This window comes from Leucopleurus acutus (assembly GCF_964270905.1).
Source record: "Leucopleurus acutus genome assembly, chromosome: 5".
Classification (NCBI taxonomy): domain Eukaryota; kingdom Metazoa; phylum Chordata; class Mammalia; order Artiodactyla; family Delphinidae; genus Leucopleurus; species Leucopleurus acutus.
In genome coordinates this window covers 4,246,130-4,268,702 of record NC_139147.1, presented here as the reverse complement: position 1 = coordinate 4,268,702, position 22,573 = coordinate 4,246,130, and the positions used below count along the sequence as shown (strand labels likewise).

Below are 22,573 nucleotides of genomic sequence, written 5' to 3'. Positions count from 1 at the left end.
TGACTGTGACGTTTTGCCTGGAAAGTAGGCGTTGGCTGAGCGCAGCTAGATCAGGACCCAGTGAGGCCAGGGGGAGAGGGCTCCCTCCAGCCGAGCGCAGGTGCCGGTAGGGGCGGGCCCCGGCCCCATCTCCGACCTCCTGGGCCGGGAGGGGGGCTGCCGGGCGCCGGTTAGAGGCACTTGCGGACTCCACCTGGGGCTCCTCGGGCTGCCGTCAGAGGTCATTATAGCCGCAGGTCCACCTGACCAGCCAAGGAAATGATGAAAAGTGCGGAGACAGGGAGACAACCCCTTTTCAGTCACCAGCCTGTGGGTGGGTGAGAAGTGGGGACTCATTAGCATGGACTGTCCCATTGTCCCTTATCATAACAGTTCCGGTAGCATCTTTTTATAAGGCTTCCCCACACACACCATTCTATCAGAGTACTTGAGCCTGAGAAGATTTGGGGGAAAAAACAGGAAGGAGGAAAGAAAACCTCCGACTCTTTCCTAGCCGTTTCATCTCCCACTGCTCGCCTTCCTGACGGTGGCCTCCGTGCGCCTCTCCCACCCGCCTGCCTGCCCTGCGTATGCAAGGCGCTCTGGGGTCCCGGAACCGACGGCCTCTGGCACACATTCCCTTTCTAAGTGGTTTTGCTGTTTCTTCCTATAATCTGAGGAATCTGGAGTCCTTCCAGAGCAAGGCAGCGTATTATGCAAAATTAAAAGTTCAACACTGGAAAGTTCTCTTGGCCTCTCTAGGGACCAGCGACCCACCTCCCAGTGGCAGGTCATTGCCTCCAGGTGTTTGCCTCTGTGGCCTCCTTCCTTCCTAAGTGGCGTTCTGGTTGTGTGGTCTCACTGCAGAAGGTTCTGAGGACCCCCTTTCTGCTCCATCCCCAATGGGTAGGAAAGCCAAATTTTAAGACTTTTTGTGTAAAATATGCAAGTTTTCTACAAAACCATTTATTTGTGAACAGCACTGTCTCTGGTAACTGGTGTGCATTGTAGGATAAATGCAAGGAGATACATATCTCTTTTCTTGGGAGAAAAGATCTCCCTGGGGGCACTGACTTTCCTTACAGCTATTTTGGAAGAATTTTTTTCATCGTGCCTGTATTATATACTGTCCAATTTTGCTGCTCACTTAGTGGAAAATGCTGGATATGATCAGATTGCTTTCCCTCCACTCACAGCTTTTTCGCATGCAGCCCTTGTGATTCATTTGTGAGCTACGTGGTCCTTTCACATCAAGGTTTGAGGTCACACCAGGTTGTCATATATCCAGGGGTGTGGCTGTCAGCGAAATTACTCACAGAAGCTCAGGGCCACATCACTTTTGCTTTTGTGAGCTAAAGATTAGGTAACGTTCGTGGAAGCAGCATGTCCCTGGATGCTTCAGTCAAGCCCCAGGTCTGTCCCATGTAGGGACACAGCTCACAAGAAGGACATTCAGACTAAAGGGATGAAGTAAACTAAGCCACCACCACCCTTCACAAGCTGGAGGAAGCTTCCCGGAGCAGTCATCCTAATTTCTCAAAATTAAGGGCGTTGGCATGTGAACTTTGGAAGGTGGGTTACCTTGCCAACCTGCTGAGGTGTTCAGCTGTGACACTTCCCAGCCCTACTGCCAACAAGCCTCCGTCAGCAGGACAGCGATAACAGTGGACACTGGGGCCAGCAGAGCCTGGAGCCACAAAGCAGCTGCACCCCGAGTCTGGTGTATCCACCCCTCAGGGGCAAGAGGTGCAGGTGTGGCTGCCTCAAGGCGAGGGAATGTGGGTTCCTGTGGGGAGGTGGCCAGTGACAAACGTCATCCTTATCCACTTCATGTGGAAGGAAATCCCTCCAAAGTGTATCCTTATGGGTTCAGAATGGCCCTCTGCAGCGCCCCTGGATTGGACGGGAGGGGGATCCCGAAAGCCCCCTTACCTGTAGCCTGCCTTCGTGTACACTGGCTTCAGGACTGCTTTGTCCTCCAGCCTAAGTGAAGTGTCAGGGCCAGCCTGAGACCCCCAAGAAGCTGAGGGTGGAGTGAGGGTAGGACACACACACATGCGCCCTAAAAGAGAGCCTCTGAGGAGGAAGTTCCGCCTTCCTACCTGTGCTTGGCATTGGCCTTTGATCTAATACTCACGGGCACCTGCTGTGTGGAAGTGCTTCGGATGTGTCCATGGGCTGATGTCGACTTCATTACCTTATGAGAAAAGGCCAGATCCTGGTCACAGAGCCACAGAAGGTTCGCGGACTCTGTGTACTTCCTCTGCCTGCCCCCCAACTCTGAAGCTGCTGGACCCCTCCTTCCAGGGCAGGCCCTTCCCCCGCCGCCCCCGAGCTGTCTTAGCTGAGTCCCTGAGCCCTCGCCTTCCCCAGGACAAATCCTCGCCTGTGCCTGCCCCATCCCGGGTGCAGGGTCCACCGCCAGCCCGTTCCCCATCTTCTCACGATGAACTGGTCCCAGTGCATGCTGCTGGGTCTGCCTCCCTCCCCGAGCTGGTTCTGGCTCCAGTCATGGCTTCCACAGCCACGGCAGGAAACCTGGCCTGGGGGTCCACTGCTGCGCCCCTCACCCAGACCACAGACGCTTTGTAGCCTTCCCAGGAGCCCTGGAAGATGTCCAGAGAGGGGTGCCTGTGGTCCCACAAGCCCGGGGCTCACAGCGCTCCTAGTGAGGACACGTGGGCTTTTATTCTCTCCTCATTGCCTTCCCTGTCACTTCCACCCATGTTTCCTTGTCCACCTGGGGACCAAACCGTGCCTCCCTTCCATGCGGGGAGGAAGGTATCTGAGAGGTGACAACATGCTCCCTTTCAGTCATCTCCGAATCAAAAGCAACTCTTCACTCAAAGATCTCACGTGTGACACTCAGAAGATCTGAATAATCTCTGCTTTGCCAATTTTCTTCAAATACGACACTTGGATAAAATAGTCTAGCAGTGATTCGACACACAGGACACTGAACTATTGTTTTTGAACCTGAGACTCTTATCGATGCTGAATCCACGTTTCCAGCAGTCAGATCACACTGTTCACTCAGGGTGCCTCCAGCGGCGTTTTCCGGAACATCCTGTGACCCTCGCACCGTCCTAGTTATGCGGGCACAGACCTGGAGGGGAGAGCCATGGTGGGCAGCTCCGACAAGGCATGTGAAGGGCTGACCTGAGGGTGCCTGTGCAGGCTTCACCCAGGAGGCCACAGAGCCACACTGGAGTCCTTGAAGGAGCGGACAGGTGGCCAGGGGTCTGGAGGAGAGCACCCTGGGGGCAGAGGGACAAACTCGTACCCAGGCTACAGCAGGAAAGGGCAGCCACTGCAGTGGGTCAGCACGGCTGGAGCACAGAGCAAACAAAGGACAGCGCGCCAGCTTCACCTTTTGTTCTCACTGTGTTTCTGTGGCTGGTTTTTCCGGCTCGGAGATGTCCCTCCATCCTAGGAACTGCAGCGGCCACGCTGTCTCAGGCATTTCCCAGCAGGAAGCCATCTCTGCATTACGTTCTAACCATCTTAGGGACTGCGTGGTTTGGAAAAGAGAAAGAAATAACTGATGTTGAAATATGCACTTGAAAAAAGACCAAATGGTCCAGGTGAGACAGAGGCATCCCATTTCACCAGGATGACTACCTAAGCTAGGCAGCCGCCTGGCAAACACCAGCAAATATTGACCCGATATAACCTAACCGTTGGGGGAAACCTCGAGGTGCTAGGCATGAAGAGGGAGCCTAGATCCAGAGCTCAACACAGCCGGACTGACAGACAGAGGTTTGCGTTTCATCACCGCCCGGAGAGAGAGCCCCCCCTCCCCCCCGGGCTTGGTGCTGGAGGGCTGCGGCTGCACATTTGGAAAGGGGGCCGGGGAACACCCGCTGGTCTCTGCTCAGGGCTCTGGGCGGGGAGACACCAGCCCTCTGACACCAACTGTGTGTCCAGCCATTCAGCTCAGCTCCGACACAACACCCACAATAAGCTCCAGAGCCCAGGGGTTAAGGGCAGTGCCCTCCACGAGCTGCCCTGTCTTCAGACGCCAGCCACGGGCTTCGGGCGCCGCCTGCACTTCTAACCAGCTGGCTACAAATCTGGGGGTTCCCACAATTCCTGGGGGTTCAATAATTTGCTAGAACAACTCACAGAAACACTGAAAGCATCACTCTGCTTAAGATTACAGTTTTAGGGCTTCCCTGGTGGCGCAGTGGTTGAGAGTCCGCCTGCCAATGCAGGGGACACGGGTTCGTGCCCCGCTCCGGGAAGATCCCACGTGCCGCGGAGCGGCTGGGCCCGTGAGCCATGGCCGCTGAGCCTGCGCGTCCGGAGCCTGTGCTCCGCAACGGGAGAGGCCACGACAGTGAGAGGCCCGCGTACCGCAAAAAAAAAAAAAAATACAGTTTTATTGTATAGGATACAAGTCCGGACCAGCCAAATGCAGGGACATGCAGGGTGAAGAGGAGTTCCGTGCCCACAGCCCTGGGAGTCAGGGTGCATCCCCCACCTGGCACATCAGTGTGTTCCCCACCAGGAAGCCCCCCAAGCTTCTGAGTCCCGAGTTTCACTGGGGTCTTACTCTGTCATTGGTCACAGGACAGCTTGCCTGCCCCCTCCCCTCCTGGAGGTCCGGGGGCGGGGCTGAGGTGTGGGCAGGGTCTTTCCGGGCTGGCTGGCCCCTCCCCGGAAGCTATCCTAGGACCCACCCCGAGTCACCTCATTAGCATAAGCTCAGGCGTGGCTGAAAGGGGCCCCTTATGAACAACAGCAGACGCTCCTATCAGGAAATTCCAAGGGTTTCAGGAGTTCTGTGTCAGAAACTGGGATAAAGATGAGATATATTCTTTATTCTACCCCTTTGGTAGATAAGCACCCAACACGGGGAGCACGTAGGTTCTCTAGCAGCGAGAGAGAAGAGCTAAGATGCTGCGGGCCTGGGGAGACCGAGGCCGTCGAGATGTAGCAAAGTCTATGGAGGTCACCCCAGTAAGACTGGCTGGTGGATCCCACTGAGGGCTGGCAGGGGGACGTATGGGGTCAGGAAGAGGCCCAGACACCTGACCCTGTCCTGGGCAAGATGTGGGGCAGGGGCAGACTCGGGGAGCCGGGGAGAATCAAGGGTTTCATGTGGGACGTGCTAAGTGTCAGGCCCTGCGAGACGTCCCGGGTGCCCAGAGGGATCAGCAAGTGGACACGCTTGTCGGGAGCTCAGAGGATGGTCTGGGGGTCAGTTCATCTGGGATCCTGCGGAGAGAGCCAGGCTGCACCATGTGAGGGAAAAGCCAGCAGAGACAGCGTGGGAGACACCCCCAGCCCGCCCCAGGAGTGTGGGTGCTGCCCAGGGGGACATGGATGGGTCAGGACCGTCATCGGGGGCCTGGGGCTGGCAGCCTCGAGGCTTTGGAGGCCTAGACCAGCACAGCTGCCCTGAGCCGTGGGTGGAAGGTGAGGCCTGGAGGCTGATCCAGAGGACGGTTATTTCCAGATGCTTGGCCTGAGAGGGGACAGAAATGAGGCAGCCGAGGAGGGTGTGTGGTCAGGTGGGCGGGCTCTTCCTCTCGCCTCCCCTCCCGTCCTCTTGTTTTACTTCCTTCCTTCCATCCATCCAACCATCCGTCCTCCTTATTTCTCAGGACTGGACATATCAGTACCTAAACACTGATGGGACCATCCCTGAGGTCCCTTCACGCAGGGCCTCGGGCCATCCCTGCATCTTGGCAGTTTTGGTAATCCTGCACAGTCCTCACCTGCGAGCTATTCAAGGAGTAAAGTCTGTAAGACCCGGGGGCAGATTGTCTGTGAAGGGACAGAGCTGTCCCTTAGGCCTCCTGTAACCCAGGAGCGGGGCAGTGCCTTTTCCTGCAGAATTGAGAGGAAGGTTCTGGAGTTGACAAACTCTCTGCAGGGACTTTCTGCCGCCAGGAACCTTGGGTGTCCCCGCAACCTTGTTTCTGAGGATACTGACAGTCTGGGGACCTTTTCCAGTGTCACGGGGTGGTTGTGTGCTCACGGGCACCAGGTACCCTCCTCAGCACTGCTGACACAGCAGTAAACAAAACAGAGCTGCCCCGCCGCCCCCGAGAGCTTCCAGGAGCTTCCAGCGGCTCATGAGGGAAGGGCCGCTTCTGTCCTTAGGCCCCTGGCAGGGCCGCCTGATGAGTCCTTGACCTAATCCTCTGAGGATGCTCTGAGACCCAACACAGCAGCAAATAGGGAACCTCGGCCCGGACCGCTCTCACATCCTGTTCTTGGTACCCGCTCTTGTGGCTCCATTGAGTGGCCCCGGGCCCTCTCCAGCCCACCGCCTCCCGGGGTGATTCCCCTCAGGGCATCCTGCTGACACTGGTTCAGGGATGCCATCCAGGGAAGGCTGAGGAGGAGAGGGTCAGTGGGGGAGGCAGCCAACGTGTCTTGTCTTGTCTGTGTGCAGGCACCCTAAAGGCAGTGTTCTTCATCTTCGCCTCCCTGTGCGCCTGGTATTCTGGGTACCTGCTGGCAGAGCTCATTCCAGATGTGCCCCTGTCCAGAGCTGCCTACAGCATCCGGAGCATCGGTGAGAGGCCTGTCCTCAAAGGTGGGTACCACAGTGGGGTCCAAGCAAGGACTCGCAACCCAGCTGCTGTGCTGAGACTGGGCCCTGACCTCAGCACTGCCCCTACTGGCCATTTATGTTGATGATCATGGCGAGGGGGAGGGGAGGGGGAGGGGAGGGGGAGGGGGAGGGGAGGGGAGGGGAGGGGGAGGGGAGGGAGGGGGAGGGGAGGGAGGGGAGGGGAGGGGAGGGGGAGGGGGAGGGGAGGGGGAGGGAGGAGGAGGGGGAGGGAGGAGGAGGGGGAGGGAGGAGGAGGGGGAGGGGAGGGAGAGGAAGGGGAAAAGCCTCTCTGGTAGTTCCCATACTATTCCAAGGTAGGTACCCCTCCTCATGCCTCATGAGACCCCAAGGCAAACCATGATGTTAAAAAAACAAACTTTATGGGCAAGATGCGTTAAATAAAAATATGTGTTGGAATTAGGAATGAAGTAAATTATAAGATATCCACTAAAAATTACATTGGAAAACGTGTGGGACCCTAAAGTAGTCATATGCACCCTTTTTCACAATCTCATGGTAAATAGGTGTGCTAGTGTATTTTTAACACAGAAATAAACTCTACAAAATGAATTTGCACAAATATAAAGAACTGGGTAATGATTTTAAAAATTTGTAAAAAAACCCATTCCTTTTCAGATTTAATTACCTTTTGTGTCCAAGAAAAAAAAAAAGAACTCTCCAGAAATTGACTATGACTGGTGTTTTTATTTTAGATAAGGTTTTCACAGTGAATTTGCTTGTAATCAGATAGATTATTGCATATGGATTGTGGACGAGGCCCAGTGCGGCAGGGGAGACCCCCATGTGTGGAGGGCGTGGGAACTGCCCTCCAAGGGCTTGCTTTCTCATTTTCTCCATTTTTACACAAAAGGTGGGCTTGGTCCTGGTTACAGGCTTGCGTCTAGGAGCTGCCTCTGACCCGGTGTTTCTAGAAGGGCTCGTTGACGTGGTTTCTGATTCCCGCCAACGGGGGCCGGGGAGGAACTGTCACCCTCCCCGTGACTGAAGCACAGCAAGTTTTGGGAACCCAAGGGTGGTAGTGAGAGCCGGCTGTGACACTGCATCCTGACACCTGCTGGCTCGGGACCTCCGCTCTGGGGGGACACATGACTGCTTGGGGGCTGGACTCAGAGTTTGGAGGGCGTCATAGCCCAGTGCTCACATGAACGAGAGGTTCAAAGGGGACAGCGTGGTGCATGGCACCAGGCTAGCTTTGCGGCCAGGCTTACTCCGTGCTGTCGTGAGCAGTGTGGCCGGGGAGATGCTCCTCAGGGACATGTGCCCCTTATCCAGGCGCTGCCCCCCTCCTGTGCCTGCCAGAGCGGCAGGAAGAGGGTGCTTTCCCCGCCTTGGGACCAGGCTCCAGGACGAGCTCAGCTTCTGTAGGCTGCAGGGCTCTGGAGCCCCTCTGTTACCCCAGCCCTGCACATTGTCCTACGTTCCGCAGTCCCCCGGGCCACGTGTGGGGGACACATCCACTCAGAATCGGAAGCAAAGGAAGGATCACGTTGAGATGTGAGATCAGTGTTGGGCTCTGAGCGAAACGAGCCTCGGATACCGAGGCCCTGAGCACTGAACCCCCGTGGCCAAGGCCCCCCCGAGTGAGACGACCCACTCCCACTCCCTTGGGCTGGCCCCCCTTTATCCAGGTTTAGCTTTCTCCACTTCCTTATCTTTTCTCTTAAAAAGGCCCACTTCTTGACTCAGCTGTGGAGGCCCTTGATCTTGGCTTCAGATTTCCGTGAAGTTAACTCTTACCCTGCAAGCCCAGCTCTCCTGGGTTCACACCGTCTGTCCATAGGTTGCATGTTGCCTCCTCTCCGTTTCCACGCGATTTCGCACTCATGGGCAAGTCCCACTGGCTCGCGCTCATTTTCTAGACATGGCCCAACTCTTCCCAGTCAGGATCCTTGGGAGCTGCTGGAATCTGCATGGGCACCAGCTCTCCCTGTTCTCGCCTCCCTGCCTCTCCCTATTCCTCGTGTTTCATTGGGGGCGATTAGGCCTCACATTCAGTCCCTCGACTTTGTGGAAGGTTCTGTGCTCGCCGCCGGGAAAGGACAGACGCACAGTCTCCCTCCCCCGGCAGGGCTCAGCTTCCCAAGTCTCCCCTCCTCAGACTACCTCTCCCCCTTTTCTCCGCATTGGGCTGCCCCCTGCAGGCCTACAAGCCCTGCACTTGCCCAGCTTCAAGACCCAAGAAAGTGCCCAGGGTCAGCAACACAGGCATCATTGGTGTAACGGATGGGGGAGCTTACAGGTCTGGAACAAGGTCCTGGAGCCACACCCCACCGTGGTGGGCAGGACCTGGCCGCAGACTTTGCTCCTCGGGGCGGGGGGGGTTGGCAGTTACGGGGGAATTGGCCTCAGGTTGGCTCATCGGTTACCAGGGAAACCAGCAGAGGACCAGGCCCCTCACCGCCCCCTTGATAAGAACAGTCACTAGCTGAGCCCGGGGCAAGCACGTAGGAAGGTCAGTCATGTGAGTGGGGTGTCGGTGCAGCAGGCCCTGGTCAAGCAGAGGAGGGACAGAGAGAAAGAGGACAGCCACGGCGAGTGGTCTGGCCACACTCCCCGATTCTCACCTCTGTACCAGGGGTGGAGGTAACCTGCCTGCCACGCCATCACTGCCACGGCCCAAGCCTCCCTCATTTTGTTGATCTCTCCCTTTATCCCCACTTCCCTCTCTGACTTCTCTCCCAGCGCTCAGAGGCATCTAATGACACCTTTCTGCTTGAACAGCTAATTGCAGACCAGGCTGTCCTGTTTTACCAGCCTGCATTCCGGTGCTCTTACAGACCTGGCTCTTGGTGTCACTCAGCGCCGTGCCCAAGGCCCCGTCGTGCTGTGGGCGTTCCTCCTCCGAAGCTGCTCGCAGCTGCATCGCGCCGGGGCACGAGTCCTCGCCTTTTCCTCCTCTTTCCCTCGTGGGGACTTGGAGACGGCTCCGCATTGCCTCTAGCCTATCACCACACAGATGCTGTGCGGGGAGCACCCTCGCAGCTCTCTCTGTGGACCTGGCTGAAATTTTCTTTGGGATTTACATACGCAGGAGTGGCGCCATAGCGTGTGTGTCAGCTTCAGGTGACTCAGTCGAGCCCGATGCCTTTCCAGAATGGGCCTGCCTGCCAGGCTCCTGTCTCACACCATCCTCACCAACACTCGCGTGTCCCAGCTTTCTGAGTTTGCCAGTCAGACAGGCATAACGTGGCAGCTCACTGCTGTGACGAGCGTTTCTCAGGTTTCCAGTGAGTTTTGGAACACCAAGCCGGGCTGTGACCCCTACAATCACCCCCCGCGTCCATGGGGGATCGATTCCAGGACCCCCGCGGATACCAAAATGCGCGGATGCTCACGTGCCTTATATAACGCGGTGCAATATTTGCATATAACCTACCCACATCCTCCCGTATACTTTATTTTTTTCTCTTCTTTTTTTCTTCCAATTTTATTGAGATATAATTGACATACAACGCTGTATAAGTTTAAGGCATACAGCATAATGATTTGACTTACAAACATCAGGAAATGATTATCACAAGTTTAGTGAATATCCGTCATCTCATATCGATAGAAAATTAAAGAAATAGAAAAAAAAATTGTGATAAGAATTCTGAGGATTTACCCTCTTGACAAACCCTCCTACACACTTTAAGTCATCTCTAGATTACATACAATGCCTAAGACAATGTAAATGCTATATAAATTGTTGCCTACAGGATGCAAATTCAAATTCTGCTTTTTGGATCTTTCTGGAATTTTTTTGGAATCTTTTCAGTCTCTGGTTGGTTGAATCCAAGATGCAAACCCTCGGAAAGGAGGGAGGGCCGACCATGTTTCTTTCTGACGGGCAGGAGGACGGACAAGGGACAGCTGAGGGGAAGAACCCAAACTCCCTGGAACCTCCGTATGGCTTGATCCCATTCCCTCTGTCTCCTCCCACCACGCTTCCCCACCCCACCCCAGTTTGGAACCTGCTGCCCTGCCTTAGGCCCCTGTCCTGGAGGTGCACTTAGAGATCGTACTCAGGGCTCACAAGGCTTGTTGGTCCCGGTGCCAAAGAAAGAAGGGCAAGTAGTGAATGCCTGCAAGTTCAGCTTCACAGCTTATTTCTAGGCGAAATAAACTTTATCTTGATATGTGTGTGTGTGTGTGTGTGTGTGTGTGTATCACTGAATCACTTTGCTGTACACCTGAAATAAACGTTACCTAGAAACCGTATATCCGGGACTTCCCTGGTGGTGCAGTGGTTAAGAATCTGCCTGCCGATGCAGGGGACATGGGTTCGAGCCCTGGTGCGGGAAGAACCCACAGGCTGCGGAGCAACTAAGCTTGTGCGCCACAACTACTGAGCCTGCGCTCTAGAGCCCGTGCTCTGCAACAAGAGAAGCCACCGCAGAGAGAAGGCCACCCACCGAAACGAAGAGCGGCCCCTGCTTGCCGCAGCTAGAGAAAGCCCACGTGCAGCAACAAAGACGCAGCACAGACAAAAGTAAATAAATTAATTAAATAAATGTATAAAAAAAGAAGCCATATATCTGTACATATATGTGTGTGTGTATATATATATATATATATATATATATATATATATATATATATATAACTGAATCACTTTGCTGTACACCTGAAACTCACACAACATTTTTTTTTTTTTTTTTTTTTTTGCGGTACGCGAGCCTCTCACTGTTGTGGCCTCTCCCGCTGCGGAGCACAGGCTCCAGACGCGCAGGCTCAGCGGCCATGGCTCACGGATCCAGCCGCTCCGCAGCATGTGGGATCTTCCCGGACCGGGACACGAACCAGCGTCCCCTGCATCGGCAGGCTGACTCTCAACCACTGCACCACCAGGGAAGCCCTCACACAACATTTTCAATCAGCTATCAACTATACTTCAATAAAAAAGGAACCATTCACTTGCTATTTTTACAAGATAGCAATATATTTTAATATTATTTACATTATATTAAATATATAAAGCTCTTATTTGATACGTTTGCAGGCACAGCCCTTAGCTAAATCATAAAAATGCAGATTGTTTTCTAAAGCTTCCCAACATTTTTGTGAAGAAGCGCTCTTTCCCCTTTTGGTCCTCTCCTTTCCTGTTACTCAGAGGTTTAATTTCTCACCCAAGTTTAACTTCTCTCTGCTCTCTGAGCTACGTCGTGTACTTACTGATCAGACCATGTGGCTGGCACAGGGGAGAGTCAGCACACAGGGTTAGCGGCTGGGAAGATGGGTAGTTACACCTGTGTAGTCGTTCTTAACTGTTCAGCCTCAAAAGCAGTGTGGGTGACGCTTAGCCATGGCTCCGGAAGACATGCTGTCTCTTTCACCCCCATGGGAATCTTTCTCCCACTCATTGGCAATGTTATCAGACCCTGTTTGCTTCTGGTTTTTCAGCTGGCTTAAAAATAAAGTAAAATACCCTTTCTGGTTTCCCTCCCTACCTCCCATACAAATCTGCTATCGTTCTGTCTCCAAACTACCGTGACCCGTGGGGGTCAGGTGGTACGCGGCGTCCTCGTGACCTTATCTTTTAAGCTCTGCTGGGACTGGGGCTGTGTTAGACCATCCACCTCTGTGGGTCACAGCACACCTGTCTGCACGCCCAGCGCTCGGTGAGGATGGAGGTCAAAAGGATCATGTAGTCAGGGCACTCCGACAGCCTTGTGAGGACGGCATAGGCCTGGAAATAATGTCCTTCTCCAAGAGCAGGGAGCTGGTTCAGTGAATCTTGAAGGAGTCCTGCCAAGAACAGCAGGGGCCAGTGAGCAAGTGTGTGCTTGTTAGGGAAGCCTCGCCTACATTAAGCGAAGTGCAGGTGGCAGGCAGAATGAGTGTGGATCTCACTTTAGGAGGGTTCTCTCCACATTGAGTACAGAGCTTCCTCCACTTATGATGGGCTTGCATCCCAATACGCCTATAATGAGTTGAAAATATCATAAGTTCAAAATGCATTTAACACACCCAACATACTGAACATCCTTGCTTAGCCTAGCCTGCCTTAACCATGCTCAGAACACGTACACTAGCCTACAGTTGGGCCACCTCATCTATCACAAAGCCTATTTTCTAATTGTGTTGACTATATCCTGTAATTTACTGAATACTGTACTGAAAATGAAAAACAAAAGGGCTGTCTGGGTCCAGCATGGTTGTCAGGGTATCGGTTGTTCACCCTCCTGGTCCTGTAGCTGACGGGGAGCTGCAGCTCTCACTGCCCAGCATCACAAAGACATTGGACCACACATCACTAGCTTGGGAAAGGATAAAAATTCACAATTCGAAGCACGTTTTTTGCTGGAAGCATGTCCCTTGTGCACCATCATAAAGTAGAACCATCGTAAATCAAGGACCATCTGTATACATACTCAGGACATCTACAAACTCAGGAAACAGGGCACACCTAACTTTTAAGCAGTATGTTAGTTACATTTTCAAGTACCATGCTCAGCGTGTTTTTAGGTAAATTACTTCTAAATTCAAAGTAATGAGCATTATTAAATTTTTAAAAAACTGAAATAAATACACTTCAGTGTTCAAAACCAGGAAAGATTGAGCAAATACCGTATTTTTGGCACATTTTCATGTTAATGGTCGGGCCCCTTGTTTTGAATTTAGGTAACTGGAGATTAAGAAAAAACGTATCGAGTATATTATATGAAAATGTAAGTGAGGTAACATACTATTTGTATATGTCTAATCCATGTTTTCCAACATTGCAGATGCCCTCTGCGGGCATAGAAAAGTCTGGAAGGAAATATACCAAAAGGTAAAACAGTGAAGATTCTGTAGGGTGAATATACGTAGGATTTTTTTCCTTCCTTTTGCCTGTCTATTACTTTGAATGTTTTTCTTCAGAAACTAGATAAGAAAAGATAAAATCCCAAGGTCCTTCGATATTTAAAAAATTAGAATCCACAGGAGGAAAAATTGGTAAAAGTAGACCAGAGCTGCAGTAGCACGTGTGCAGAAAGCCTTGACTCAACGTCCCTCTTCCCTTTTGCAGGAGGGAGCAGGGTTCAGTGTCTCTGAGTTTTCTGCCAAAGTAGGTGCAGATTTCTGCCCCACGAGGGACCAGATGTCCATATTCATTCGTTACCGACCTAAGCTTGGGTCTGCTCACCCACTTGCAGTAAAGCCAGTCTACTGACACCTGGTTGTGGTGAAGGAAAGTGCAGCGTTTATTGCAGATGCCAAGCGAGGAGTCCAGGCAGCTAGTGCTCAAAAGACCAGAACTTCCCGATGGGTTTCAGGGAAGCATTTTTAAAGGCAAGGTGAGGGAGAGAGTCTTGGAGTACATGATCAGCTTGGGCAGAGTTCTCTGATTGGTTGATGGTAAGGTAAGGGGCAGGGTCACATTTTACCAATCCTCAGGCAGCAGTAGTTCTAGAGGCTACGTGCTTATGGTCATCGAGTAGTTAACTTCTTCCACTTGGTGATGGTTTTAGCACCTGAAAAACAACTCAGGAATATTTTTCAGATACTGTTATCCATGTCCTTCAGGGAGGAACTAAAGATTCTGTGATTGCCATATGGCTGATTTACTATTTAAATTGTTACCAGTTCTACTGACCCAACTGCTATTTTGGTCACTACATGTTCACATCCTTTCAATCATTAATTCTTTTTAACTTTTTTTAATTTTTATTTTTTTAAAATGAAGTATAGTTTATTTACCATGTTGTGTCAGTTTCTGCTGTACAGCGCAGTGATTCAGTTATATATATATTCTTTTTCAGATTCTTTTCCATTATAGCTTATTATAAGATATTGAATGTATTTCCCCGTGCTATACAGTAAATCCTTCTTGTTTATTTTATAAATAGTAGAATGTATATGTTAATCCCAAACTCTAATTTACCCACACACACCCCACCCGCCCCCCACCATAGGGTAGCTTTATTTTTTTTCTCTTTTTTTAAACATCTTTATTGGAGTATAATTGCTTTACAATGATGTGTTAGTTTCTGCTTTATAACAAAGTGAATCAGCTATACGTATACATATATCCCCATATCTCCTCCCTCTTTCATCTCGCACCCTCCCTATCCCACCCCTCTAGGTGGTCACAAAGCACTGAGTTGATCTCCCTGTGCTATGTGGCTGCTTCCCACTAGCTATCTATTTTACATTTGGTAGTGTATATATGTCCATGCCACTCTCTCACTTCATCCCAGCTTACCCTCTCCCCTCCCCATGTCCTCAAATCCATTCTCTACATCTGTATCTTTATTCCTGTCCTGCCCCTAGGTTCTTCAGAGCCATTTATTTTTTTAGATTCCATATATATGTATTAGCATATTGTATTTGTTTTTCTCTTTCTGACTTACTTCACTCTGTATGACAGACTCTAAGTCCATCCACCTCACTACAAATAACTCAGTTTTATTTCTTTTATGGATGAGTAATATTCCATTGTATATATGTGCCACATCTTCTTTATCCAGTCATCTATCAATGGACACTTATGTTGCTTCCATGTCCTGGCTATTTTAAATAGAGCTGCAATGAACATTGTGGTACATGACTCTTTTTGAATTATGGTTTTCTCAGGGTATATGCCCAGTAGTGGGATTGTTGGGTCATATGGTACTTCTATTTTTAGTTTTTTAAGGAACCTCCATACTGTTCTCCATAATGGCTGTATCAATTTACATTCCCACCAACAGTGCAAGAGTGTTCCCTTTTCTCCACACCCTCTCCAGCATTTATTTTTTGTAGATTTTTTGATGATGGCCATTCTGACGGATGTGAGATGATACCTCATTGTAGTACTGATTTGCATTTCTCCAATGATTAGTGATGTTGAGCATTCTTTCATGTGTTTGTTGGCCATCTCTATATCTTCTTTGGAGAAATGTCTATTTAGGTCTTCTGCCAATTTTTGGATTGGGTTGTTTGTTTTTTTGATATTGAGCTGCATGAGCTGTTTGTAAATTTTGGAGATTAATCCTTTGTCAGTTGCTTCATTTGCAAATATTATCTCCCATTCTGAGGGTTGTCTTTTTGTCTTATTTATGGTTTCCTTTGCTGTGCAAAAGCTTTTAAGTTTCATTAGGTCCCATTTGTTTATTTTTGTTTTTATTTCCATTTCTCTAGGAGGTGGGTCCAAAAGGATCTTGCACTGACGTATGTCATAAGTGTTCTGCCTATGTTTTCCTCTAAGAGTTTGATAGTGTCTGGCTTTGCATTTAGGTCTTTAATGCATTTTGAGTTTATTTTTGTGTATGATGTTAGGGAATGTTCTAATTTCATTCTTTTACATATAGCTGTCCAGTTTTCCCAGCACCACTTACTGAAGAGTCAGTCTTTTCTGCATTATATATTCTTGGCTCCTTTATCAAAAATAAGGTGACCATATGTGCATGGGTTTATCTCTGGGCTTTCTATCCTGTTCCATTGATCTATATTTCTATTTCTGTGCCAGTACCATACTGTCTTGATTACTGTAGCTTTGTAGTATAGTCTGAAGTCAGGGAGTCTGATTCCTCCAGCTCCATTTCTTTCCCTCAAGACTGCTTTGGTTATATGGGGTCTTTTGTGTCTCCATACAAATTTTAAGATTTTTTTGTTCTAGTTCTGTAAAAAATGCCACTCGTAATTTGATAGGGATTGCATTGAATCTGTAGATTGTTTTGGGTAGTATAGCCATTTTCACAATGTTGATTCTTCCAATCCAAGGACATGGTGTATCTTAACACCTGTCTGTATCATCTTTAATTTCTTTCATCAGTGTCTTACAATTTTCTGCATACAGGTCTTTTGCCTCCTTAGGTAGGTTTATTCCTAGGTATTTTATTCTTTTTGTTGCAGAGGTAAATGAGAGTGTTTCCTTAATTTCACTTTCAGATTTTTCATCATTAGTGTATAGGAATGCAAGAGATTTCTGTGCATTAGTTTTGTATCCTGCTGCTTTACCAAATTCATTGATTAGCTCTAGTAGTTTTCTGGTAGGATCTTTAGGATTCTCTATGTATAGTACCATGTCATCCGCAAACAGTGACAACTTTACTTCTTCTTTTCCAATTTGGATTCCTTTTACTTCTTTTTCTTCTCTGATTGCTGTGACTAAAACTTCCGAAACTATGTTGAATAATAGTAGTGAGAGTGGGTAACCTTGTCTTTTCCCTGATCTTAGAGGAAATGGTTTCAGTTTTTCACCACTGAGAACAATGTTGGCTGTGGGTTTGTCATATATGGCTTTTATTATGTTGCGGTAAGTTCCTGCTATGCCTACTTTCTGGAGGGATTTTTTTTTTATCATAAATGGGTGTTGAATTTTGTCAAAAGCTTTTTCTGCATCTATTGAGATTATCATATATTTTTTATCCTTCAGTTCGTTAATATGGTTTTTCACATTGATTGATTTGCATATATTGAAGAATCCTTGCATTCCTGGGATAAAACCTACTTGATCATAGTGTATGATCCTTTTAGTGTGCTGTTGGATTCTGTTTGCTAGTATTTTGTTGAGGATTTTTGCATCTATGTTCATCAGTGATATTGGCCTGTAGTTTTCTTTCTTTGTGACATCCTTGTCTGGTTTTGGTATCAAGGTGATGGTGGCCTTGTAGAAGGAGTTTGGGAGTGTTCCTCCCTCTGCTATATTTTGGAAGAGTTTGAGAAGGATAGGTGTTAGCTCTTCTCTAAATGTTTGATAGAATTCGCCTGTGAAGCCATCTGGTCCTGGGCTTTTCTTTGTTGGAAGATTTTTAATCACAGTTTCAATTTCAGTGCTTGTGATTGGTCTGTTCATATTTTCTATTTCTTCCTGATTCAGTCTTGGCAGGTTGTGCATTTCTAAGAATTTGTCCATTTCTTCCAGATTGTCCATTTTATTGGCATAGAGTTGCTTGTAGTAATCTCTCATGATCGTTTGTATTTGTGCAGTGTCACTTGTTACTGCTCCTTTTTCATTTCTAATTCTATTTATCTGAGTCGTCTCCCTTTTTTTCTTGATGAGTCTGGCTAATGGTTTATCAATTTTGTTTATCTTCTCAAAGAACCAGCTTTTAGTTTTATTGATCTTTGCTATTGCTTTCTTCATTTATTTTTCATTTATTTCTGATCTGATCTTTATGGTTTCTTTCCTTCTGCTAACTTTTGGGGTTTTTTGTTCTTCTTTCTCTAATTGCTTTGGGTGTAATGTTAGGATTTTTAGTTGAGATGTTTTTTGAAGTAGGATTGTATTGCTCTAAACTTCCCTCTTAGAACAGCTTCTGCTCCATCCCATAGGGTTTGGGTCATCGTGTTCTCATTGTCACTTGCTTCTAGGTATTTTTTGCTTTCCTCTTTGATTTCTTCAGTGATCTCTTGGTTATTTAGTAGTATATTGCTTAGTCTCCATGTGTTTGTATTTTTTGCAGATTTTTTTCCTGTAATTGATATCCAGTCTCATAACGTTGTTGTTGGAGAAGTTACTTGATACAATTTCAGTTTTCTTAAATTTACCAAGGCTTGATTTGTGACCCAAGATATGCTCTATCCTGGAGAATGTTCCATGAGCACTTGAGAAGAAAGTATTTTCTGTTGTTTCTGGATGGAATGTCCTATAAATATCAATTAAGTCCATCTTGTTTAATGTATCATTTAAAGCTTGTGTTTCCTTATTTATTTTCATTTTCGATGATCTGTCCATTGGTGAAAGTGGGGTGTTAAGTCCCCTACTATGTTTGTGTTACTGTTGATTTCCCCTTTTATGGCTGTTAGCATTTGCCTTATGTATTGAGGTGTTCCTTTGTTGGGTGCATAAATATTTACAATTGTTATATCTTCTTCTTGGACTGATCCCTCAACCATTATGTAGTTTCCTTCTTTGTCTCTTGTAATAGTCTTTATTTTAAAGTCTATTTTGTCTGATATGAGAATTGCTACTCCAGCTTTCTTTTGATTTCCATTTGCATGGAATATCTTTTTCCATCCCCTCACTTTCAGCCTGTATGTGTCCCTAGGCCTGAAGTGGGTCTCTTGTAGACAGCATATATATGGGTCTTGTTTTTGTATCCATTCAGCCAGTCTGTGTCTTTTGGTTGGAGCATTTAATCCATTTACATTTAAGGTAGTTATCGATATGTATGTTCCTATTACCATTTTCTTAATTTTGGGGGGTTTGTTATTGGAGGTCTTTTCCTTCTCTTGTGTTTCCTGCCTAGAGAAGTTCCTTTAGCATTTGTTGTAAAGCTGGTTTGGTGGTGCTGAATTCTCTTAGCTTTTGCTTGTCTGTAAAGGTTTTAATGTCTCTGTCGAATCTGAATGAGATCCTTGCTGGGTAGAGTAATCTTGGTTGTAGTTTCTGCCTTTTCATCACTTTAAATATGTCCTGTGACTCCCTTCTGGCTTGCAGAGTTTCTGCTGAAAGATCAGCTGTTAACCTTATGGGGATTCCCTTGTATGTTATTTGTTGTTTTTCCCTTGTTGCTTTTAATATTTTTTCTTTGTATTTAATTTTTGATAGTTTGATTAATATGTGTCTTGGCGTGTTTCTCCTTGGATTTTTCCTGTATGGGACTCTCTGCACTTCCTGGACTTGTCAATCATTAATTCTTGAACCAGGCTTTTGTGGCTCAGGGGAGCCCTAGGAGACTACAGCTTTTCTACAAACAAGAGGCAGGCAGAGGACTCTGTGGTGGCAGTGGGGGATCTCTCTCAGGAAGGCCCCATAGGGTCCTGCTCGGTTACACTTTCGTTCAACAACACTGATGGAGCAGCTGCTTGCGCTGCACACAGAATTGGTGCTGGGGTTATAAAGTGAAAATAAATAGACAACATCCCTGTCCTTACGGAGAAGCTTTTAAAAAGGAAATTGCAGGATATTAGGCAGTGATGAGGGCTAAGCAAAAGAAAATAAATCAGGGCAAGCTGGGCAGCACAGGGTGGGTTGGGGCTTTGTTTAGTGATGGGGATGAGGTAGGTAAAGGGGAGGAAGATGTGAAGGGCCGAGTAAGCACGATGTTGGGGTGCACAGGCCCCAGAACTCTGTGTCCTCCTGGGCACCAGGACTGGGTGCGCAGCTGCATCCCTGTGTTCACCAAGCAGTTCAGTCCTGGTCCAGCTCAACCCCCAGAGCACTCGGCCATCACAGCACTGCCTGTGTCCTGGTTTCCCCCAACAGGGCCTTGCAGCCACTCTGCTGGCTGTGCTTCTAGCCAGATGTGCTAAAACAGAGGAGACGCAGCGATCCATAAAACAGCACGTCCCCAGTCAAGCTGGGGGAGTGAGAGCACTTTCTGATTTTTTTTTTTTCTGGAGACTCGGGATTTAAATTGAACCCAGCGTAGGACAGTGGGTTCTGTGGGTGACAGTGGACAGCCACACCTGTGAAAGGGGAGAGATGTGAGTGGTAGTGATGGCAACGAGGCACCCAGCAGTGGGAGATACAGAGGGTACCCAGCGCCAGCTGACCTCAGTCCTCCCCAAGTGCTGACCCCTGTCACTGGGCATGACATCTCCAGGGCCTGCCAGCACTGACATAGCAGCCCAGGCAGAAAAGCTCAGCATCTCAAGCTCGAGGGAAAGGAGAGGGGTCAGCCATGGCTAGAGTGGTGGTCAAGGGTGTGTGTGTGTTTCAGGAGTGTAAATGCAGAAGCTGGATAGATGCTCCATAGGCTACTTCTTGATTCACCAGCACTCTTAGACCCAACTAATCTTTCTTTAATTGGAATACAAAAGGCTACGCCTTGCAATCCCAGAATGGCAGTCATGACGATAAAGAGTGATTCCCAACCCTTCTGAAATTGTTCCGCCTACTCAACATCCCCTCCCTTTGGCATATTTGCTATATGAAGACAAAAGCAGGTTAAATTAATTTTGTGTCTTCCCAGTTTTCCCCCACTGCTACTGGGACCTGCTAGTGTGAAGTCTTGGGACAGAACAGCTGCCGTTCACAGTCAAGCAGTGGGTTCACCTGATCAATACTGCATGATGCTAACTGTTATATTCCTTTTTGTTACAGCCCCAGCCCCGAAAAGGCAAAAATGTGACCACTGGACCCCGTGTCCCCCAAACACCTACGCCTACCGGTTGCTCAGTGGGGGTGGCAGGGACAAGTATGCCAAGATCTGCTTTGAGGATGAGGTGTAAGTACTCCAGCGGGAAAAGAAAACCTAGCTCTCCCACTTGGTTCTTCCCCTTCTCTGAGGCTGACCAAGTGGCAAGTCTGCCCCAGGAGAGAAAGGCATCTTCTTGACCTCAGGCAGAGGCTGGGGGGCATCCGAGAGGAAATTAGAATGCATGCCGTGCCGAGGGTGGGGAGGTGGGACCCGTAGATTGCTTTTATGAGTCCCGTGTTGAACTTTCATTTGACAGCAGTTAGCAAAAACCTCAGTACGTATTTTGTACTCTAGCCCTTCAAAGTCAGGGAAACATCAAAACTCAGCGGATACGGCTGTCCTTGCATTTGGGTTTTGATCCTCACCCTCATGGGTTAAAGCCAGTGTCATCTCTCCCTGCAGCCCCTACCCCCCATGTAGCTCGGTTCAGCTTCTGTGCCACTGCCTTACCCTTGACAGCCCAATAAACCCTGGCACTTGGAAGTGTCCTAGCCCAGTGTATTCCATGGCTAGGGCTGCCATAACAAAGTACACAGACAGGGCAGTTTAAACAGACATTCATTCTCTCTCAGTTCTGGAGGCCAGATATCAAGATCAAGGTGTGGGCAGGGCTGGTTCCTTCTGAGACTGCAAGGGAGAGTCTGTCCCATTCTCCCTCCTTGGCTTGTAGATGCCGACTTTGCCCTGTGTCTTCACAGCGCCATCCCTCTGTGTGTTTGTCTCGATCCAATTTTCCCCTTTTAAAAGGGACACCAGTCATTTTGGGTTAGGGTCACCCTAAAGACCTCATTTTAACTCAGTCATCTCTTTAAAGGTCTATATCCAAATAAGGTCACATTCTGAGGTTCTAGGGGTTAGGACTTCACCATTTGAACTTTGAGGGAACACAGTGCAACCCACAACACCAAGCTTAAGGATGGTTTGGGCGATTAAGTAATTATTACAAATGAGAGAAAATGTGGTCTGTTCCTAACCCTGAGTAGGAAGTCATTCCCAATTATCCCACCATTTTCCCCAAACCAGGCACACTTTCCCTTTTTTTGTTGGTTAGCTGTTGCCCACAGCACTCGGCACTTGCTGCATTTCCACCCCTCCACTCTCAGTCCCTTGGTCTCTGCACGTACCTTGTTCTCCCAAGGAGCGGGCAGTGCATTCAGAGAGGGGGTCGGATTCAACTTCGTACACCTTACACAGTCCTGGCATATCCCCTCATTCAATATTTGGGAGTTGGGTAGAAATAGCCCCTTCACTCTGCAGGTCCATCATGTCTCTAAGGTCCCCTTTGCTCTGCCGGACAGTTTGTTGATAAACATTCATCCACCGATGAACTCCAGAGGGTGAGGCACTCAGCAGAGGGACTGTGACATGGAACATGTGGCTCCTGCCCAAGAAGCTGATGTCACAGTTCAGGGTTCTCTGCCTCAACCCCATGGACACATGGTTGTCCATGTGTAGGGGGTTGCCCTGAGCATGGTAGGGGCTGCCCTGAGCATTTCAGGGTTAGCAGCACCCCTGGCCTCCACCCACTAGATGCCAGAGAATACCCATCCTCCCCACTGGCTGTGGCAACCACACACGTCCCAGACATTGTCACACGTCCCCTAGGTGGCAAAATCCTACCCCCCATCCCATTAAGAACCAGTGGTATAGTTGGAGAGAACAAACAGAGTTTGCAAATGTCCATGCTAAATGCTGTATTGTAATTGTGTGTGTGTGTGTGTGTGTGTGTGTGTGTGTGTGTTTGTGTGTGTAATTTCAGAGGTGATGCCCTGATGAATGTGATTGTCATTGAGGTAGATTGAAAACTGAGCAGGAACCCTTGGCAAGGAAGAGGCGGGAAGACCTGGGAAGGGTGGGGACAGTGGGAGGGGGTCACTCATCCAGAATCACATCGCCAGAAGGGGATTATTCAAGCTCAGATCCCAGAGCCCGGGATTTGCCCTGCTCCACAGTGCCTGACACCTTCTCCTGA

At 48.9% G+C, this 22,573-nt stretch overlaps 1 protein-coding gene across 2 annotated transcripts in view; it reads left to right on the top strand.

Annotated features, from left to right (window-relative positions):
* FAM3B (FAM3 metabolism regulating signaling molecule B) overlaps positions 1-22,573 on the top strand; it is a gene marked incomplete at both ends in the record, with an annotated part of 53,818 nt that overhangs the window by 18,554 nt on the left and 12,691 nt on the right. For both annotated transcript variants that reach the window (XM_082839489.1, XM_082839490.1), the window contains 2 exons: positions 6,386-6,529; positions 20,505-20,628. In XM_082839489.1, the coding sequence (XP_082695615.1) occupies positions 6,386-6,529; positions 20,505-20,628 (268 nt within the window). The remainder of the gene's footprint in view (positions 1-6,385; positions 6,530-20,504; positions 20,629-22,573) is intronic.